Source organism: Chamaea fasciata, unplaced genomic scaffold, assembly GCF_029207755.1.
Source record: "Chamaea fasciata isolate MVZ Bird 193981 ecotype frontalis unplaced genomic scaffold, bChaFas1.0.hap1 SCAF_8, whole genome shotgun sequence".
Taxonomy (NCBI): domain Eukaryota; kingdom Metazoa; phylum Chordata; class Aves; order Passeriformes; family Sylviidae; genus Chamaea; species Chamaea fasciata.
This window is the reverse complement of record NW_027094093.1, coordinates 19,616,989-19,638,371: the sequence shown is the minus strand read 5'-3', so window position 1 is coordinate 19,638,371 and position 21,383 is coordinate 19,616,989. Positions and strand designations below refer to the sequence as shown.

Here is a 21,383-nt window from a genome sequence, read left to right as displayed (position 1 = left end):
GCCTTTCCAAAAATGTACAGGATCTAGCAATATACGGTAGAGGATAAGTCTCAAAATTCCCTGGAAATATAAAAGTCGTTATCAAGAGTGATACTAATTTTTAATCCTTTGTTTTGTAGGGGTTTTTTAAAGGAATGTTATAGAATTTAGAATGCAGATTGTTACCTTGCTAGTACTTAATTTGTTGCATAAAGTGCATAAGCAATTATTTGAGTGAAAAATTGTATCTATAAATGGAGACCCTTATGAATTTAAAAAATATTTTCAAAGATTTTCACAAGCTATTTGTAGTATTTAAAATAGTTTCAATTTTTAAAACCTGTGAGTGCCTTAATAAAATTTGATATAATTAGAGGAGAATAATTTAATAGTTTGTCAATATAGCAATTTGATCAACCTTTTGGTTGACAAAGTGGCAGTTTGGATTTGAGCTGCTGTAGACTGTTTAACTTCTTTAGTGAAAACAGCTGTTCTATTTTCACCCTCCTTTTTTTACCTGTCCTTATATGAAAATGGCGCAATTGAATCTTGCTGACTTCTGTCATTCTCATTTTTATGTGCCTAACAGACTGGAGACCTCTCAGCCCTCTTTATCATAGTTTAAATCTGAAAGTACCCCCTAGACAGGCTGAGTGCTGCTGCTAAATAAGTATCACGAACTTCTGCATGAAATTGTATTTTTTTCCCCAAATATCTTTGTCTCAGAGTCCACTCTATGTATAGCCTACACCAAAATGACTGTGCAGAAATGGGAAATCCTCACTTATCTAGCTATCAAGAGTGGCCTCATTCAGCAGCACTTCAATGTGAAGAATTTTTCTGTTACCCTACATAGATTGCTTTACAGGAAAATGCTGAATATTTAAACAGTTTGTATATCAAGTGATTTCTGCTAAGTCAATACCATATTGGTGGAATGTAATTTCAAACTATTTCTAAGCATTTTTGGAGTGTTACTTTTTGGTCAGTATGGGATGTTGCTAGCTTGATGGCAAGGTTCTGTAATGGGTCAGGATTGCAGTACAGCAGGAAAAGGCTGTGACTGTGATTAGTTATTTTTTGAAAAATCTTCCTGGTAATTAATGGGTATAAACTTGAGCTGGTAAGTTTAATATTGTTAAATATATTTGTGATAGATGTGTGAGAAAAGACTTACTCTTGGAGCAGCAATTCCACTGTTTCCTTTTTTCTCCAGCACCAGTGATTTCTCTTAGTTAAGATACCATTTGGAGTGACAGAATCTTTTAGGCTGGTCACTGAGTCCAGCAGTAAACCTAGTACTGCCAAGTCCACCTCTGGGATATGCCTGGTTCTTTTCAGCGTTTTGACAACATTTCCCCCTCACTTCTTTATAAATGAGGGGTTGGGCAGAGAGTAAATGGACAGAAAAGAAATAATAAAATTTGTTATTGGGGTTTTGCCCTCTCATATTCTCAGTGGCCTTCTTTTGCAGTTCTTTGGGCTTGTATCTTGTGTTTAGTTCAAATTCTCTCTTAAAATTCTGGAAACAGTAAGAACTCTATGCTGGTGAGATAAATAAAGAATTTTGTGCTGTTACTGTAAACAATAGGTTGTTTAGTATCTGAATGAGACAAAATTTTCAAATCTAGCCTATGTATAGTTGTAGAAAGCATGTTTGAGGGGAGCAAGGAAAACATGGAGCAGGACTTGTGCGTGCTACAACATGTTGAATTTGCATTGCTCAGAGATCCTAATTGTCTTTTGAACAGCTTACAGCTGTTTAAAATGTAGTTCTCTAAGGGTGTTTATGGACCAATTGTTTTAATGAAACAGTTGGCCTGTATTGATACCAGCTTTGTGTTACTAACTCAGCTTACCTCTCTCACACGTAGTGTGAAAGGATGAGGGGTAGAAATATAGATGCAGATGATAAAACTGGCTCCCTAAGGAGATTTATGTCCATATGTTCTTAGAGAATTTTTTCCTCTCTATCAGCACTTTCCTCATAATGAACTTTATATGGGAAAAGGATTTTATTTATAGCCCCAAGGAAAAAGTTTTGGTAATGGTTTATCTTTTGAAAATCTTTAAATGACTTTCTATTAACCCTGGCTTGTCGAGTACTCTGAATAAGAGGAAATGCCAATGTCCATTTGAGGTAACTTTGGATTTGTCTAAGCTGTACTGGGATAGATATAATTGTTGGTCCTTTGCAAAATGCTTCAGCAGATTCAGTGAGATGTTACCCAGTTCTTGGACAGGCTAAGGAGAACCACTCTACATACAGGTATACCTCATCAGCCAGAGACTGGAATCTCTTAATAAACATCTTTTTAGTGTAGCTGTGCTGTGCTGCTTATGACCCTTTCACTGTGTAAAGGGTAATTACAGGGGTCCCTCAGTGCATTTGAACTGGAACAGAGCCATCAAGACTTCTTTTCTTTTGTTCTTCTTTCCGTTGAAATAGAATATTAACTGTCAGGGATACTGGAAGTTGTTTCGCTCGGATCATGAATCCAGAACCAATTCTGTTTCCCTTCTGATCTTTCCAGGAGTCTCTCTTATGAAAAGGAAACAAAGAGATTTATTTGACAGAAGTAGAGGATGCACTTCTCTGATTTAGGGTGGGGGGGAAAGAATCCCCTCTCCTCGATTTCATATCCTCCTCTTCTAGGAACCTTCTCCTGCCCTAGTCTTGGACAGGCTGCATAAACCCTCTCTGTCCCAAATTCAGAGCGGCAATGCTTTGCTCTGCCCTTTTCAGACTCAACATGCCAGTATAGGTTTCGATCACCAGATTTCTTCTTGAATGCTGTAAAGTACCTTGTTCACTGGGGGTAGGTCAAATTCAAAGTAGAATTCAGGAGTTTGTAATAGGAATTGTATTGTTTGTTTTTTTAATACTTAAAAATATTGGAAGAGCCACAGCTGTGATGGTTTTACTAATGTGCTACTTTCCAGAGGTTGTGATACTGTTCAAAGTTTGACTCTTGCTAAGTGGTATCTGTGTTGGTCAGTCCATGATGAAAAAACAATCTCAGGTACCATGAAAGAACCATTTTAGTTTTCTGCAGTTTTCTCTGTGTGTATCTGACCTCAGCATTACAGTACACCCTAATTGTTATTTTTGCATTCTTTTGTAACTTTATTAATAAATGAAAAAAATTACTTTGTCTTCTCCTTTTAGTTCTTTTTTTTTTCTCTTTTTTTAATCTAGATGAAGAGAATAGTTTACATGTTGTGGTGAATTGCGGGGAAGCTCTACTGAAGAATAATACTTACTGGCCCCTGGTTAGTGATTTTATAAACATACTTTCACACCAAAGTGTGGCAAAGAAATTTTTGGAAGATCATGGTCTTTTGGTAACATGGATGAATTTTGTATCATTTTTTCAAGGTATGTGACTTTTATAATCAGTACTAATACAAGGATGTTATCACAGTTAATGTTCACAGTAGCAAAATCCCTACAGTGCTGTATGTAAATATTTAATCTATTGGTATTTCCCCAAGATTGTATTTCTTGAAGAGGACGGTATATTCTAGAAAACAGATTACAAAAATTATCTAATGGATCTTTTTCTTGTGGGAAGTAGTTGAAAAATGATCACATCACACTTAGTTGACTCAGATCCATGGTGCAAGAATTCTGAGGCTGTACCTAAAGTACAGATCACAACTGTAAAGCAGACTGTTTTACTGGTGAAGTTCTAAATTTAGATATACGGGAAATTAATCTGATAAATCTGGATCTTTTTCTAAGTGTTGCTGTAAAGAAATTTTTTTGATTTTCTAAAAGATATTTTAAGATGGTGTATCTCAATGCTGATAAATGTTTTGCTTAGAAAGAGAACCAGCATTCAGATGTTCTGATTGACTGAGTGACATTCAAAGTAGAAGTTAACATCCCCTGAAAAGCAAGGACTTCAGTTATTAGCCAGTCTTTTATCTTTTCTGGTATATTTCTGTTCAAACTTTGTTTTATCAAATATTCTGCCACTAGATAAAATAGATTCTTACACTTTGTGGAGTTGTTTTTAGAGGTGTGTAAATGCATAGTACTAAAAATACTGCATTACATTTAGCCCCAGTTAAATCTTGTGTTGTATAACTCTACTTAAACTTTTGAAGGGATGAATTTAAATAAACGAGAATTAAATGAGCACGTGGAGTTTGAATCGCAGACATACTATGCTGCCTTTGCTGCTGAGCTGGAAGCCTGTGCCCAGCCGATGTGGGGTCTGCTGTCACACTGCAAAGTTAGGGTAAGGCTAACATTTCCCTGTCATGATTCTTGGTTTTATTTGTGACTTACTCTAGAATTCTCAAACCTGAAAGGGCTATCTTTTGTGTTCGAAAAGACTGGTTTGGTTGCCTTTGTCTATTTAAATAATTTAAAACTCCAGTCAACTCAGATCCTGTGTATCCTGCAGTGAGTGCAGAATTCATGCTTGTACATAATTTATGGTCTCCTGTATTGGGACTAGAAGTTCAGGATGTGTACGTGGTCATTTCATACAACTGTACATATGGAATAACTTCTCATCTAATGAGGAACTTGATAAGTGGCTCTGAGTCATTCTGCCTTTGTTCAGGAGGAATGGAGATATGTAAGTCATCCTAATGTGATTTTAAAGTTGGCTATGTCTGTGAATAGACACTTCATTGTGATGTGGGATGAAGTAATTTATGGGTTTGTGTGGTTCTCCTATCAATTTAAGGTGAAAACCTCTTAGGTTCCAACATCACCTGGTCTCCAAACTAGAGTAAAGACTTGTTGCTATTTGCTAGAATGTGAATTATATTAAGTTACAGAAAAAATAGAATCCATCAGCTTTTAGGAATCCTTAACATATGAAAAATACTTTCTACTGTTTTTCTATGAAATAAGTACTTATATTTGAAATTAGCTTGTTAAGATGCGTAATAGTGTCAGTGAGACTGTACTGCCTGGATTGAACTGTGCACTGAAAAACTGCACATGCAGTCCATGTGATGTTAGACCAGTTTGAATCAGGCAGTTGCAAAAGCCTTCCTGTGATGTAAATTACACTGTTGCATTATGAATTTGTCAATTTATGAGTCTAGATTGGTTTTTGAAAATCAAATTACAGCTTCTGGCTGTTAGAAGTGTTCCTTTCATTTTTGCTTAGGGATGGTATATTCTTTTTTTTAAGGCCATACTCCTCTACTGGTTGTCTTGTCAGTCATGTCTTCAGCCACATGTTTCAACCTTTTGGTCATTCTCAATAAATCTGAAAGCAATAAAGAAATTTCATGGCTTAGTTGTTGCACTTACTTAGTGAACCTGGGGTTGGAAGAGATTCCAGCTCATGTCTCACAGGATTGGGAAAGCCGGCAGTGTCTGGCCCTCAGAGTGTGGAGCAACAGGATGGGAGCGCGGCTGTTGTATTTCCTGATGAGAAAAGGCGCCTGACCGAAGTCACCTGACTTGTGCAACTTCTGGCTGGGCTGACCACTGCTGCCTTTTGCATGAGCAGTGTGTCATTGGATATCCTGAGAGTGTGAAGCAAGTCTGGAGTCTGTGTTCGAGGGAGAGGGAAGATTAGAGGAAAAATCTGCTAAGAAAAAAGGCTTTGCAAGTTCTGCTGATCACAGAGCAATTTGGTTTAGCTTCTGTTCTACCTTTCCTTCTTGCACGACTGCTTCTCTCCTGGAGGGAAATGTACAGCTCTAGTCCTGAAACATGATTTAACCTGAAATATAGTGTAGATTTATGGCATTGTTACAGAATTACATCATACAATCATAACAAGATTTGCTTACCATTGAAATCTATGTAGTATTGTGGTATCACATTTAAGGGGTTTTGTGTTCACCAGCGCTAAGGACCTTTTAAGGAGATAAAACTTGTAGGCCATTAGCTGTTTCTTTCGGTTGCATGGAAACTTTCTTTTATGCTTACTCTAAATTATGGGTAAAAGTAAATGGATAAATCAAACAACAGTAGCACTGAGACCACCTAAAGAATGAGTCCTATGAGAGAAGCAGCTGAGAGAGCTGGGGTTGTTTAGCCTGGAGGAGGCTCAGGGGTGACCTTACCATTCTCCAAAACTCCCTGGAAGGAGGGTGTAGCCAGGTGGAAGTTTGCCCCTTCTCACAGGTAACCAGCAACAGGATAAGAGAAAATGGCATCAACCTGCAGCAAAGGAGGTTCAGGTTGGACAGCAGTAACAATTTCTTCATGGAAAGGGTGGTTAAGCATTGGAGTGGGCTAACCAGGGAAGTAGTGGAGTCTCAATCCCTGAAAGTGTTCAGGAAACGACTGGACCTGGCACTTAGTGCTGTGGTTTTGTTGGCAACATATTGTCCAGTTAATGATCTTGGAGGTCTTTTCCAACCTCAGTGTTTTTGTGTACTGTAAAAATATTCTTGAAATAATTGTATTTGTAGTAGGAAAACAATGGCACTTGAAGCTGTTTTGGCTCATATAAGTGTTCTGGTTTCTCTTACCTGCAGGAAACACAAGAGTACACGCGCAATGTTGTCAGATACTGCCTTGAAGCACTTCAGGACTGGTTTGATGCTATCAACTTTGTAGATGAGGTGAATATCCTTAGTGAATTTTGGCAAAGTACAATGAAAACCTGATGAAATTTCAAAGGTGATACACTCCCTACACCCAGCCCCCTCTCCTTAATTGAAGTGACTATTCAAGCTAGTGATCAAAAAAGGATTGCCTTGCTGAAATTAGATATTTTAGTTAATACTTACAATGTTCTGTCCTAGGATCCTTTTTTTTCCCGTAGAGTCTTGGTGATTTAGATTTGTGGGTGCAAGCTTAAGCTGTGGGTTTTAAAAGCAGTGCTATGGATACAGTACTGTTGTGCTGTATGAAGAGCCAAATGAAGCAGGGGCAAAACAGAAGTCCTCTTCTGCTTTGGTAATTGGGGAGCAGCTTTGCCACTTGGCAGGCAATACTTGGACAACTGAGGGAGCCATTGGCTTCTCTCAGTAAGAGATAAATTGTGGTTGTCTAAGGGAAACTTCTGAATAGTCAGAAAGAGAAGAACCAAGTACTGCTAGGTTAGTGTCAAGTAAGTCCATCAAATGTAGACATATAAGGTATTGTCCTTGGTGGTTGTGCCAAAGATATTTGTATGCTTTTTTTTTCCAATATATTATATTAAATACCTTTATTTTACTTTCAGCCAGCACCTAACCAAGTTACTTTCCATTTGCCACTGCACCGTTATTTTGCCATGTTTTTAAGTAAGGTAAGCACATGCTGTAGTTTCACAGAAGATGGAAATTCCCTGTTGAATGTGATCATTCAACACAACATATGCTTGCTTTTGTTTCTAGGCTGTTAAATGCCAAGAACTAGATCTGGATACTATCCTGCCAGATCAGGAGATGCTGATGAAACTAATGATTCACCCACTTCAGATTCAGGTACGGGCAGACTTCTGACTTAACAATAGGAAGTATGTCTTAATTGTGGAATATAAAAATAAGCCATATGTGACAATAACTAAAATATACCAAGCAGTTAGGGTAACATCTTTTTTGTTTCCCTTCCTATTTCTAAAATTAAAAATGTGACACAAGTTATCATACTCTGAGAAGCACATAATTATAGTATTCACTATAGCTCTTCTAAAATGGTAGGAAGGACCAATCCTTTGGAAACGTAGACTTGTAATGTGAATAGAATGGACTGCAGGTTGACAAGAATCACAAATCTGGAAATTCTGTATTTTGAATTGAGAGTGAGTTCCAGAATGGATGCACATTTTTATTTGCAAATTTGGACTTACTTGTGCATAAGTGGCAGTGAGTAGTATTTGTAATCACTACTTTTAGATCTAACCTCTTTTTACGCGTGATACCTTAATTTTTGGTTCATTTTGGTACCAGGATACCTTAATTTTGAGTATGTTTCAAGATTTTAATGAACTTTTGACATAGTTGAAGATGCCTCTGATCATTGTAGGAGGGTTGGACTAGATGACCTTTAAAGGTCCCTTCCAACCCAAACTATTCTGTGACTCTCCAAGAAAGCCCCAGAGGGACTTGTTACAATGACATATGGTAACAGGACAAGAGGCAATGGCTTAAAACTGAAAGAGAGTTGTTTATATGAGATATCACAAAGATATTCTTTACTGTGAAGGTGGTGAGACACTGGAACAGGTTGCCCAGAAAAGTCAAGGATACCCCATCCCTGGACGTGTTCAAGGCCGGGGTGAATGGGGCTCTAAGCACCTGGAAGGTGTCCCTGCCCATGGCATAGGGGTTGGAAATCTTTAAGGTCCCTTCCAATCCAAAGTGTTCCATGATTCCTATTTTTCTATGATAATATCCTGATGATCTGCTAAGATTGAACTGAGTAGCTGAACATCCCTGCAATGTTTATAATTCTTTGTGTTCCCTGAACAGGCAAGTCTTTCTGAAATTCACAGCAATATGTGGGTTAGAAATGGCCTACAAATTAAAGGACAGGCCATGACTTACGTGCAGTCTCATTTCTGCAATTCAATGATTGATCCTGACATTTATCTGCTGCAAGTAAGTTATGTTTTCTGAGAAGTCAAGGCAATAATATTTATCTACAAACTATTGAATAGAGTAAATTTAATAAAATGAATTTACTCTCTTTCTACAGGTCTGTGCCTCTAGACTGGACCCAGATTATTTTATTTCATCTGTTTTTGAAAGGTAGGACTAAAAGTTGAATGCTCTTGTTCAATGTTGTGCTAGCTGTTGTGCTAATTTATAAAGTGTAATAGAAAAATTGCATATTGGATATAAATCTTTAGTGGTACAACTCTGCCTAGCCAAAACTAAGACTTCCCTAAGGGCTCTACTCAAAGAGGTATCTCTTGATTTTAAACAGCATTGGCTTTTGATTTACAGTGCTGTAGTGAAGCTTCAGATATTTGTTTACTGAGCATCTTTAGGGTTTTTTTAAATTTCATACATGTTCATTGCTAGGATATTCTTTCCTGAAGAAGTAAATAAATAGAACTGCAATTGTAAGAGACACAGAATGTTAACTTTTCTGGAAAAAAAAATCAGGGTTTGAACACCAATTTATATGCATTAGTTTTTATATGTTAGTAAAAATAAGGTGTTTTCATGTCAAGTGAATATCACTATAGCACATTCCATTGATAGCTAAATAAAAGTTGAAATTTAAAAAGAAGAGGGTTTGCGTGTATGTTTGTTTGCACTTTGGGTATTCATTTGGGCTTTTGTATTTCACTTTAGGTTGTTGTGAGTGCTATCCTGGGTTTATCAGTACATTTCACTTTGGTGTTTTAATGTTGGAGAATGTTCAATTGTTTTTTCTGACTCTACTGTTTGCTATGTAGATTTAAGGTGGTAGATCTGTTAACGATGGCATCACAGCATCAAAATACCGTTCTTGACTCAGAGCATGAGAGGTCCATGCTGGAAGGAGCCTTAACATTTTTGGTCCTTTTGTTAAGTCTTCGTTTACATTTAGGTAAGGGCCACTACTTCAGGAATATTTGCATGTAAATAACATTGTACCTTCATTTATATTGAGCAGTTAGTAGGTGCCTTAAAGCTGTTTAACCATACAGTAACTTAAAGCATTCGACATTCAGTTTCAAATTTGCCAGTTACTGAATTTTAATCCTTTATGAAATAGAAATAGATACAATAAATAAAAATGGAGTAAAATGGCTTTAATGGAAGTGGGTGATTTGCGTAGGTGATGACATGAAGATTCTGTATCTTTTCCAGAAAGACAGCAGTTTGAGTTTGTGCTGGTATTTTCTGATTGAGATTGTGCCTTTCATAATATTTGTACGCCCCCCTTTCTTTTTCCCTGTGTTTTTATGGCACAGTATCATTACTTAATATTAATTTATATCATGTTTGACATGCTTTTAATGTCAAATGAAAACTGAATGTGTGTTTTAAAATGGTGCTGTTTTAACAGCTTTTTACATTTCATTGTTCTAGGAATGACAGATGATGAGATCCTCAGAGCGGAGATGGTAGCCCAACTGTGTATGAATGACAGGACACACAGTTCATTATTGGATCTCATATCCTTGAAATATATTCACTAATGTGCCTGAATGAGAATGACAGGTGCCTGGATAGCAATGAGGCTTGAACAGCATGTTTTTAGTTTACATAATTTTAAAAACTGTGTGAAGGTGTGTTTGTATATACTTACTAGCAAAGGCATTTGCTCCAATTTTGGTTTTTCTTACAATAAATGCAATACTTTTTAGTTGTTTTAATTAGTTTTGACCAATACTAATTAATTTAATTAGTTTTGACCAATACTAATTAATGCTGTACTGGTCTTTAGAAGTGTTTTAGGTGTGAGGTAAAACGTGTGCGTTCCAATGACATTGTAGAAGGTTTAGCCAAGCGTCACATTTGTCTGGATTTGAGCCTTTGATTTTTTCCTAAGTTTATGCCAATATCAAAAGAAGGCATTCTACATTATATTGGCTTTTACTATCAATTGCTGAAAATGCAAATAGTAGCAATCTTGCATGTTGCTTTGACATTAGAGTGAAGTGCATGTGTTATGGGGAAAGAATAGCAAACTAAGAAATCCTTCTGCACAGGCACAGGGTTTGTGTCTCTGGACAGCGACTTTGCGCAGGTCTTCCTGCTGTCACTCTTAGGCTGTGTAGGCAAATTAAATAGCTTGTTGTGATTGCACAGAAGAGCTTGCAATGCAGGGATAGGCATTGAGCAAAAGTATTAGGAATACGATGATAGCAAAGGATGAGATTGAGGCTAACAAATGCATAATATGAATTACTATAAGATCTAGTAACTCAGTCAAAATGTTAAATAAGCAATTACTTAGAACAGTTCACTTAAGTGAATAACTTAACTATGTAACGTAAGTGAATCATTTATATATAAGCAATCACTTAGCACTGAGCAGAAGTTTACTTACTTGTAAGTGCTGCTTGTATTTTAGGGTAATGTCAGTAGGTTGGTTAAGTATTGCTACCAAAAATGAGAACGATGAAGTCCAAGATGCAGAATTATTTATTGTGTGGATGGACCCTGAACTATTTTCTTGCTTTTTCTGTACTTGGATGTAAATGCAAAATACTTTCCCTGTGAAGAGAGACAAAGTGTTTGTAAATGAAGGCAATAACAGAAACGTTATATACACTACAGGCAGTGGTTTTTATTTCTCATTAAGTACTAACAGCTTGAGCCAAGCATGTAGCAAGTCTTGCTTTAAAAAGTTTAATGTCCTAGTTAGGAGGCTTAGATTCTCTTCAGTAAGAGTTACTGTTCTTAGCAGCTGGAGCATACAGACCTCTTGTGGTAAGCACAGAGCACTGCTAAGATGTGGTCTGAAATGACTGACTGAAAATACCAAGAGGGGAGTGAAATTCTATGTCCTACAACTAAATTATCTTTGCTTTCCTTAACATAAACATTACATTCCAGAAAACCCTAATCCTAAAAGTGGTATTATTCCAGGAAGCTTAAGCTTTGAATCAGTCCTGTCAGCAGTTGCTGACTTTAAAGCCCCTGTTTTTGAGCCTGGAGGTTCCATGCAACAAGGAATGTATACACCTAAAGGTATGGCAATCAGTCTTCTCTTGCAACATACTCATTGGTAAGATGCCTAACCAGGGTTTGTTTGGTTTTGTTGGAGTGGGCTTTTTTTCCTTAAAAAACCCAAAAAGCAAACCCAGCCTACCAGTGTTAAAAACTCTACCCCATCCTCCCCATGAAAAAGCCAAAAGATACCACCACCACCAAACCACCACAAAACCTGACTTTTTCATTGTTGTTCACTGCTTATATTTAAGAGCATTGCTAAAGACTATTAGTAGTCTTTAATAATTTGATTTTGATCTAGACCTCATTTGAAAATGAGCTTCTCATACTAATCAGGTACCCTCAGAAAGCAAAGGAAAATGGAGAAATAAAAAACATCTTATTTGTATTTTACTGATCTGCATACTTAATTATTCATATTATTTAAATAAATCTGATGTATATTTAGTAGAGTTTAGAACTGTTTGCACTAGTGAAATGTCAATTGCAAAGATACTTTCTTTGAACTTCTTCACCTTTGACTATTAAAGATGCCGCTATTCATAATTCTTTATTTTATGTTGCTTAACTGTATTAGTATCCTGTAACATTTTTTGCAGTCAGTAGTGAGGGTTTAGAAAAAGTTCAGGCTAGCCTTGTTATAGAATATCGTTCTGTAATTCTACAGTGCATACACTGCGAAAATGACAAGTTTCTTTCCCTGACCAGCTTGTCATCTAAATTGGACTCAACACAGCATTGGTATATCAAAGGAGAGAAATAATTTAAGAACTCAGTGTTCCATTACCGTGTCCTGTCACTGAGCAGATAAGCCTTTAGAAATCTGAAATGCTCCATGTGCTCCGCTTGTGCTTCAGGCTAATGGCAAAGCTGAAGAGGGATTAACTCCTTCCTCCCCCACATACCTCCCTTGAGAACTGGGAAGGTTAGAGTCTGGAATTTTGAAACCATTTGGTTTCGTGGAATTTTTTGGGGGGAGTGGTGGTTAATGTAGATGCTAGTATTGTAATAACTTGTTTGCCCATTTTTGTACTGGGAGATTGAAGTGTCATTAAAGCTCTTTTATTCAAATTAACAACCAGTGAAGTAATTTTGTGAAACCAAAGTTTTGGGAATTGATTCATTTTGGTTCTTTGATGTGTAATTAGGCAACTTAACACCAATGTATCTAAAATAACTTAATTTCAATGTTACATAACCTGCATTTCCTTATGTCCTGTCCGGTTTCTGGAGCTCATTACATGCTGGTCATTTCATAACACAATGTGAAGGAAAAAGAGATGGATTGTGCTGTTTTTAATTACAGCACTTTATATTTAGGAAATCTAATGCTAATTACACTGTCTGGAGTTTTTTGTATGTAGTTTTCTTTTTTTAACTTAGGTAATCAATTTATTTCAGAGGTCAACTGTCTTAAGCATCTCATCTAGAGCATTGAATAATGAAGTGATTTATAACACTATACAGATTCCTTTTTTCCTAAAGTAGTAAAAGGTGAAAAATCTTCTGCAGAAATAAAAGCTGAAATGGCTTTCTTTACGCTCTTAAGTGTTCATATTCTCCATAAGACTGTGTAGGTTCTCAGACCCTTTGCTTTTGAGAATTGTATTTTGTGGCCTGTCACAGTTAAAGCAAGTCATGATCAGATCAGTTCCCTCTAATCCTCTAATCCCTTATTTCCCTAAATTTGAGGGGGTGGAATCTACTTTACGTTCACAGATCCCTACATTTTCCTTCCATTAACCATCATTTAAAAAAAAAAAAAACCCAAACCAACTTCCAGAGCCAGGTTCTTTCTACACACTCTATATTTTTGTGCTGAAGATGAGCTGTGTATGCATTTCCAATATTCACAGTACGGCTCACTCAGTCTTTTTTTTCTCGTTATGCATTAGCAGCCCGAACAAGCTTGGTGTGTGTTTCAGACCGCAGTACTAAATTCTGTCCAGAAAAGATGTCGGGTTTTTGTTTTTTTTTTTTCTCCACAAGGTGAATTTGATTGTATTTCATACATAATGGAAACTGTGCGAAGTGTTCTCCCTCAGCAGTCTATGAGAATATCTGTAGAGCTGTTAGCCTTAGCAGGGGTTAATATATGGAGGATAGACCACCAGGTATGAGTATAGACACTTGCCTTCCTGCCTGGGGAAAACTAATCTCACAAGTGTGGTAAAGCTGCTTATTTCTGCCTGTGGAAACTGAAGAATGTTGTACGCACTTGTGTTGTGTTACGCCTGCTGGTGGAGCTAAAATTCTGTATCCGCTGGGTTTCTTCCTCGTTTTGGGGTCATTGAATCTTGCCTTCATTTTTTTGTGTTCTGAGAGCTAAACACTTCAAAACAATTCATAGAATTAATGTCTTTGTTTGGCTTTAGATTAGAACTTAGTTTTGTTTTTAATAACGTGTAAATAGAAAAACAAAAAAGGCCATCAAGTGTGATATTTTTATAGACTGTTTAGACTTTTCTGTTTATGATTGCTCTGAACAGCCACTCTGCATGTCACTTTAGAGCTACTAAATTAAACAGACGTAACTAAGATTTTAATGCTGAAATATTACATAGGTAGTAGTTAGAAAACAAAGGCGTATTTGTAAAGGATTGATCACAAATATTATTTGATACAAAGCTTGACCATTATTGATACTGAACAAGAAATTGTGTTGTTGCAGCAATTTTGTTCACTACACTTAATGGTAAAATATCATCTACCTGCTAACAGCTCCATAGTCTTAACTTCCAGCTCTCAGGAGGCTTGTGCTTATCATGTACCAAGTGAAAAATAATGTGAACCTTTTCTCACATGTACTTGGAAATGAAAAAGAGCAGAACAAGATGCATACAGAAATGATGTTTTGGGGGTTGCTTAATAGAGTGTAATTTTTTTGTTTTGAAACCAATAAAAATGCTGGAAAAAATTTTTCTATTTTGATAAATAGTGGTAATTATTAGCATAGAAAGTATTATTCGTAAGAATTATTATAAATTGCTGTAGTTTGCCAGGAAAAATTATATAATAGAAGTGACATAATTAAAGCTAGTTAAGAAGAGAATTTAAAATAAGTGGTAAGGTCTATAAAGAGAATGCTAACATATAATTTCTTTTAAACAACAGCTGAAGTTTGGGATAAGGAATTTGACCCTGTCATGGTAATACTTCGAACAGTTTACCGTAGAGATGTGCAGTCTGCAATGGACAGATACACAGCATTGTAAGTTGGATCATTTTTAGAAATGCAACATCATACTGTTGCTCATTCCACAACATTTTTTTTTGTTTTCACTGCCTGGTAATGCGAATTGCTTTATCAGTGTTTTCAAGCCCCAGATTTGTTCTTGAGTAAATAGTCTATAAATTTACAAGCAATATCAGAGTTTTGGTTATCTTAGTCTGTTACTCTTCCATAAATGTTAAAAAAAACACCTGAAGGGCCACAGACAAAGTAGTGAATGTCATCACAGATAAAATACTTAAACAAAGATATTGTTTAAAAATCATTTACAACTTACTTGAAAGAGTCTTATCTATTTTTATTACGTTTACTCTTAGGTACACAAAGCAAAGTTTATCTATAGCTGTGGCAGGTTTGTACATTATTGCAGTGTTTAACAATAGTTTCAACATTTGACATTTGTTTCAACAGTTTAAAGCAAAGTGGCAAGTTCCCTGGAAACCCATGGCCTCCTTACAAGAAGAGAACACCACTACACCCAAGTTACAGAGGTCTCCTAAAGCTTTTGCACTGCAAAACCCTGCACATTGTGCTCTTCACACTTCTTTACAAGGTACAGTCATGATTCGCATTAAATGCGTTGCTTTATTTTCGCTTTTTTACAGAACTTCTTAGAAGCATGATTTTTTAAAGTTCACTTGGAGTAGTCAGGTTCAATTTCATATAATAGTTTTGGTTTTGTTTTACTTTTCAAGTCTAGTACAAGTTTTTTTTCCTACCACTTTGATTATTTCATGAATGATTGTTTCATATATACACACACTAAGTCAGTACCCAAGTGGATGAAAGATGCTGTCCTACTTTGAGGACATCAGAGTTGCCATTCAGATTGTTCTTCCATGATGATTTTAGGGAGCACAGTGGAATGAGTGGTGTTCCTTTGGTTTCAACTGCAGAGTTTTAAGACATCAGTAGTGCCTGGTCAAAAATACACAACTTTAATGGCTTTAAATCCTCAATGTCAAATAAGTCTCATAACTGCAGTTGTTTCTAAAATCATTTCCCAAAAACATTCTGGCTTTTGATAATTTCATAGCAACTGTTTTTCAGGGCTAGTTGGTCCCTTTAAGTTATGTTTGGTTTTATCTTTTGATAGTTGGCTGCTGTCTTCAAGAGAAGCACATCCTTTTTGAAGAGTCCATTCATCAGAAAATGGACTTTGAATCTGTACTTAGAAAATGTTTTCAAAGCAGTGTGCTGCAGAGGCAGATGAGGGACTATAAAAATTGCTTTGTTTGAGTAGTGTTTCTCCTGGGAAGACTTTTCCTTTTGTGATCTTCAAAGTGCTCCCAACTTACCTAAAATTCGTATTTTGTTTCACTGTTAAATTTCTGTTGAATAGAAAATATCTGTTGTACTGCAGGAAGGCTGGTGAAGGAAAGGAGAGCTTGGGACTATGTAGAAGATCAAATAATGTTTTGACATGGAACAAAAATGAAGAATATAGGGAAGGAATGCATCATCTTTTACTGTATTGCTTGGGCATCTTTGGCCACTTTTCGCTTTTATTCCATTAAGAGCCTTCAAGGGCTTAAATCTTGAGAACCTTAGCCCTTACCGGGTTGCTGTTTTAGCTGGAATACCAAATACTTTTCCACCAGATTTATGGATGGTAGAAAATACATAGTGCTTGATTCTGTTGGTTGCCTTAAATAATGCCTGCACTCTTTGTGAAATTTTGCCAATTCATGACAGCCTTTATTATATCTCTTGGCTTTTGGGACTTCCTGTGGAAGAACAGTAAACTGTATTTGGTGATGTTACTTTTCAGAAGCGTTGGTCAATACAACTTTAGATTCAAACTGGTACAATTACACGTTCTCTTCATATTAACAGAATACCGAGTCCCCTTTTTAATTAAATAACTTCTGTCATCTCAGATTTGGTTGGGCTTGATTAAATCAGCTCCTCAGTCACTTTTCAGTAAAGCTATTGTAAAACAATCTTATTTTTAAGAACTTCATCTCTCTGATGTTTCTAATGGCTTTATCAACTTAAAAAATTCATCCGTTCAAAACAAACCAAATCATATTTAAAAGTTTACTAGGCTACACTACAAAAATAATAAATTGTATAGTAGGCTGTCTACAGTGAAATTTTAAACATATTTTCTCACCCACTTTTTTTGGTAACCTGCACTTTTTTGCTATTTTCCTTCCTTTAATTCAGAATATTCTCAAGAGGAAAGTTGTCCTGGTTTTTAATTTTAGCAGTACTGGTTCTTCCTCTCAATGCATTGAAAGCTGTGTTAGAAGAAAGATATGGACATTTTTTTAATTTAAAGATAAGTTAGTTTATTATTTGTAACTAAAAAAGATTATGTGAAGGTGGTTGTGAACTAAATTGACGTTAACCTTGGCAGTATTCCCAGTTTTGCCAGCATCACTTATAGAACTAGGACCTTGTGAGGCCTTTGGTGATTGATCACATGAAGAGGGGAGGGAAAGCTTGGGGCAACTTTTTGCATTTTAACTGCAGTAGTGGTCTCTCTGCAACTGTACCTGTCACTCTGGTGTTGAAGTAAATCGCAGCTTGAACTAGTAATAGCTTTTAAGGTAAAAAAATTGTTTGACTGGAAAGACATAAAGTCAAATTTTGCTTTTATGGTGGTGATCAAAGGTTTTGATCAAACCTCAAAATAATTTTTAATCTAATTTAAAACAAACAAACAAAAATATCCGCCAAAACTGAAGAGTCTGAAATATATTATCCAGAACACTTGATTTAAAGTTTAGGTGTACTGAAGCTTTAATCTTCTCTGATGTGTCTCTTTTCCTACCTAGATATTAATGGATCATCAGAATTTATCAGAGCATGTGCTTTGCATGGTTTTATATTTGATTGAGCTGGGATTGGAAAATTCTCCTGAACAAGAATCAGATGAAGAGGTAAGAATAAATACCATTGTTTTCTTGAAAATACAAGAATGATTTGGTATTCTTTAAGATTAGATTTTACCATAGTAGTTAGAATAAAACATCTTTATCAACTTATATAGGGAACAACTAATAAAAACAATAAAAACATACTGTTGTGAGGAAGAGTATGGTATCTTGTTATGTTTTTCAGGAGTTTTTGTTTATGTAGTCTGACAAAACAGATTGATTACATCTTAACTACTCTGTAAATTAGTACTAGAAATTGTGCAAAAAATTTTAAATCGTTGAGTCTAAAAATCGCTACATTTTCCACTGAAACCAACCCTTATCACTGGGCATTTTATTGCTGCAGACATGTATCTTCTAAAATATGTGAATTAGTCAGAATTTTAATTCTACTTTTAATGATATTTGAATATAAAGAGCCATTATTTTTGTGATTCCAGATTCCCTTCCATCACCATAGGTTTTTTAACTGATCAACACTGCTTTTTGACTAAGGATTTGCCACATATTTTTCCAGAGATTGACTTCTGTATAGTTCTGATTTTTTTTATATTAATCTTAGATTGTACAGCTTTGGATTACGCTCTGGAGTTCCTTTTACTTCTGCTAGCTAGCACTAATGACTGTATTTGATTATATTCAAATAAAAGACCTGTGTATTTATCAGCCCTGTGGTCCTTATGGGTCTCACATCAATTATCAAAAATTTTAAGAGGTATATTAGTTTTGTTGAGGTACATGATGTTCAACATACTGTTCCTGTCTCATGGAGATATTATGGCCTCTGTAATGCAGTTACAAAAGCAGCATGAATTATTTTAATGCATAAGAGAAAGTGTACCAGGGTTTTCTTAATTGTTTTAGGAATCTGCAGGTGGACAGGAGCGTTGCCATGATAGTTGGTTTCCAGGTAGTAACTTGGTTTCTAACATGCGTCACTTCATTAACTACGTCCGAGTAAGAGTACCAGAAACTGCTCCTGAGGTGAAGAGAGAACCACCTGCAAGTACAAGTTCTGATGGTCTAGCTTCATCACAAGTAAGTAGATACAAATTCTAGATTCTCTAGGTTAAAGTTGTTGCCCATGTTGGCAATTTTTGTTAGTTTTGTTACTGGTTTTTATGAATTTATTAGGGTGTTTTTTCCCTTCTGTTATTTTTCCTATATGTACTGATAGCAGAAATAGAAGTTACTTCAAATAATTCCTCCTTCCAAATGATGTATTTAATGACTTTTTTTGTCCTGAATCTACCAGAGTTCAAGGCGGAAGAGCCTCCAGAGAGAGGTAGATCTGTGTGCAGTTTGTTCTCCTAAGCAATTAACTAGCAACATGCTTTAATTGTGCTCACCTTAACATTCAGCGGAATCTTCCGATTTTCCTGAATTTCCTTTTAATTCATATTGCAAGGGCTCATGCTTTTTTCATGTTCTGGATGGTAATCTTAGGTGGTAGACTTCTAAGCAATAAAATGCCATTACATTTTTAGTATGTGTTCGGAAATAAAAGCTTCCTGTCAAATATAAAATGCCGTTGATAGCTTACTGCTTGAGCTTTGTGTTTAGGCCTGTTTGATCTTGCCAGGATACTAACATTTAATTATGTAGAATAGTCTTGGCTTTCTTTAGTCTAGGTAAGTTTAACCTTATATTGAAAGTGATTTTGAAATGATTAATAACAATTTTTTGTTGTTGTTGTGAAAACAATCTAAACTGGCTATGAATCTTTCAGGTGGGATCCTGAAAGATTTATAGCCAGTAGATGATACAATCTCTGTGTCAGTGTTGGTTTTGTATCTATTGTGTACAGCATTTCAGATAACCGTGTGCCAGATGTAGTGAAATGCAATGGATATTTCTTTTGCATGTTCATGTCAGAAAAACAGACAAAATCTAAACTAGGGAGATGGCATTAAATAGATTAAAACATAAAGGAGGTAGGGGAGGTGATGTTCGGAATCCCATTTTTATATTTCATATCTCTTAATTACTCAGCCTTCTGAGAAGGAGAGGGTAAGATGTGAATTTCATGGTAAAAACCTTCAAGAGATATCTCTCTGCTGTTGACTCAATATATGTATCCTTAATTTGGTACTGCAAGCAAGAGTAGTATAAGATAGACCTAAATGGGCTGTCATTAATGTAACTGCACTCACATGCTCACGTGCCCTGGACGGCAAGTTCTTCTGCCAAACTGGGGTATGTGGCTTTTGGATCTTACCGCTTAAGTCCAGATAAAATGCACAATGTCCATGGGGATGTGTGGGCTCACCTGCATTCACCTGTGTGACATAATGAGTTACATTGTGCAGCAGTGCTCAGTAGACTTGATTAAAGGCATTTAAATTACATAAAGGTACTGAAATCATTATTATTCTACAAGAACTAAGGAAATATTACTTGGATAACAGGATTGTTAATTGGACTAGAGTAAAACCTGTTGTTACTTGTTTTGTTATGGATATTTTCCTTTGGTACTTGGCTTTTTATGCAGTTGCATGTAACAGACTTGAACAAAAATACAATATGCAGGTTTAGTATTTTGCTGTCCTAATTTTCAGTACATTTTGGGAGTGGAGAAGAATTCTTAAGTTTCGTGCTTTTCTTCCTAGCTTCAAATGTTTTCCATAGTTTTAGAAATGTCTGTTGTTTATACTTGTGTTTTTGCAAATTAATCACAATGATTTTTTTCCCAAGAACTCAGGGACAGCTCAGGTGTTCAGTTTGGTGGCAGAACGTAGGAAGAAATTTCAGGAGATCATCAATCGGAACACCAGCGAAGCAAATCAGGTGGTTCGGCCCAAAACGTCGATGAAGTGGTCAGCACCTGGTGCGACTCCGCAGTTAACCACAGCCATTCTAGAAGTCAAGGAAAGCATACTGTCTTTGCTGATTAAATTGCATCACAAACTCTCAGGAAAACAAAACTCTTACTATCCCCCGTGGCTGGATGATGTGGATGTTTTAATCCACCCAGAAATTCCAAGATACTCTCACGGAGATGGAATGACGGCAGTAGAAAGAATTTTACTGAAAGCTGCTGTACAGAGCAGGTTGAATAAACGCATCATTGAAGAGATATGCAGGAAGGTGACGCCTCCTGTACCACCAAAAAAGATCAGTTCTGCAGAGAAGAAAACTTTGGATAAAGAAGAAAGGTAACATTAATAACGAGATAAAGGGGCAGTAGAGGAACAGTGTATGTTGTGCACCTGTTGATTGATCTTTAGGATTTTGTATGAATTACATACTAAAAGAATAAGTCTCAGTTGTACAGTTCTCTTTATCTGATTTGAATATACATGATTTACATGGGTACTGAGGAAGAATGTGTACCTTGCTATTTTAGATCTTTAAATTAGAAAATTTCAATAATTTAATGTGATTTACATCCTCACCCTTTATGTTGCCATTTATAAAACTCATACATACAAAGGTGTAGAATTAAGATTGTGTTAGCTTTTGTGGCTTAACCTGAAGATAAGTTAGAATTTTTATTTGTACTGTCTGTTTATTCACATGCACACATCACACCCTGATTGTTTTGGGGTTTTGTTTACTATATATGGGTTTAATAGCACTACCATTTTTTTTGCTTGTCTGACACATTCAATTTTAAAAGTATGTTTTTAATTTTTTTTATAATTTTCATTTAAAAACAAGTTTATATTTTCTTATTATGTGGCCTGAAAACTGATATATCTGATGTCTGTTTAGGGCTGAATTTTTTTTCTTTTTTTAAGTTCGGACAGTTATGAGTT

General features: G+C 36.0%; 1 protein-coding gene across 4 annotated transcripts in view; it reads left to right on the top strand.

Annotated features, from left to right (window-relative positions):
- The window catches only part of UBR3 (ubiquitin protein ligase E3 component n-recognin 3), a 105,739-nt gene that overhangs the window by 27,647 nt on the left and 56,709 nt on the right, over positions 1-21,383 (top strand). For 2 of the 4 annotated variants that reach the window (XM_066189975.1, XM_066189974.1), the window contains exons 9-24: positions 3,179-3,358; positions 4,093-4,226; positions 6,442-6,528; positions 7,134-7,199; positions 7,288-7,377; positions 8,365-8,493; positions 8,591-8,643; positions 9,300-9,433; positions 9,919-10,006; positions 11,387-11,526; positions 14,623-14,719; positions 15,152-15,293; positions 17,524-17,628; positions 18,490-18,663; positions 18,881-18,910; positions 20,320-20,780. In XM_066189975.1, the coding sequence (XP_066046072.1) occupies positions 3,179-3,358; positions 4,093-4,226; positions 6,442-6,528; positions 7,134-7,199; positions 7,288-7,377; positions 8,365-8,493; positions 8,591-8,643; positions 9,300-9,433; positions 9,919-10,006; positions 11,387-11,526; positions 14,623-14,719; positions 15,152-15,293; positions 17,524-17,628; positions 18,490-18,663; positions 18,881-18,910; positions 20,320-20,780 (2,110 nt within the window). The remainder of the gene's footprint in view (positions 1-3,178; positions 3,359-4,092; positions 4,227-6,441; positions 6,529-7,133; positions 7,200-7,287; positions 7,378-8,364; positions 8,494-8,590; positions 8,644-9,299; positions 9,434-9,918; positions 10,007-11,386; positions 11,527-14,622; positions 14,720-15,151; positions 15,294-17,523; positions 17,629-18,489; positions 18,664-18,880; positions 18,911-20,319; positions 20,781-21,383) is intronic. The other 2 variants (XM_066189977.1, XM_066189976.1) reach the window with 1 other exon arrangement.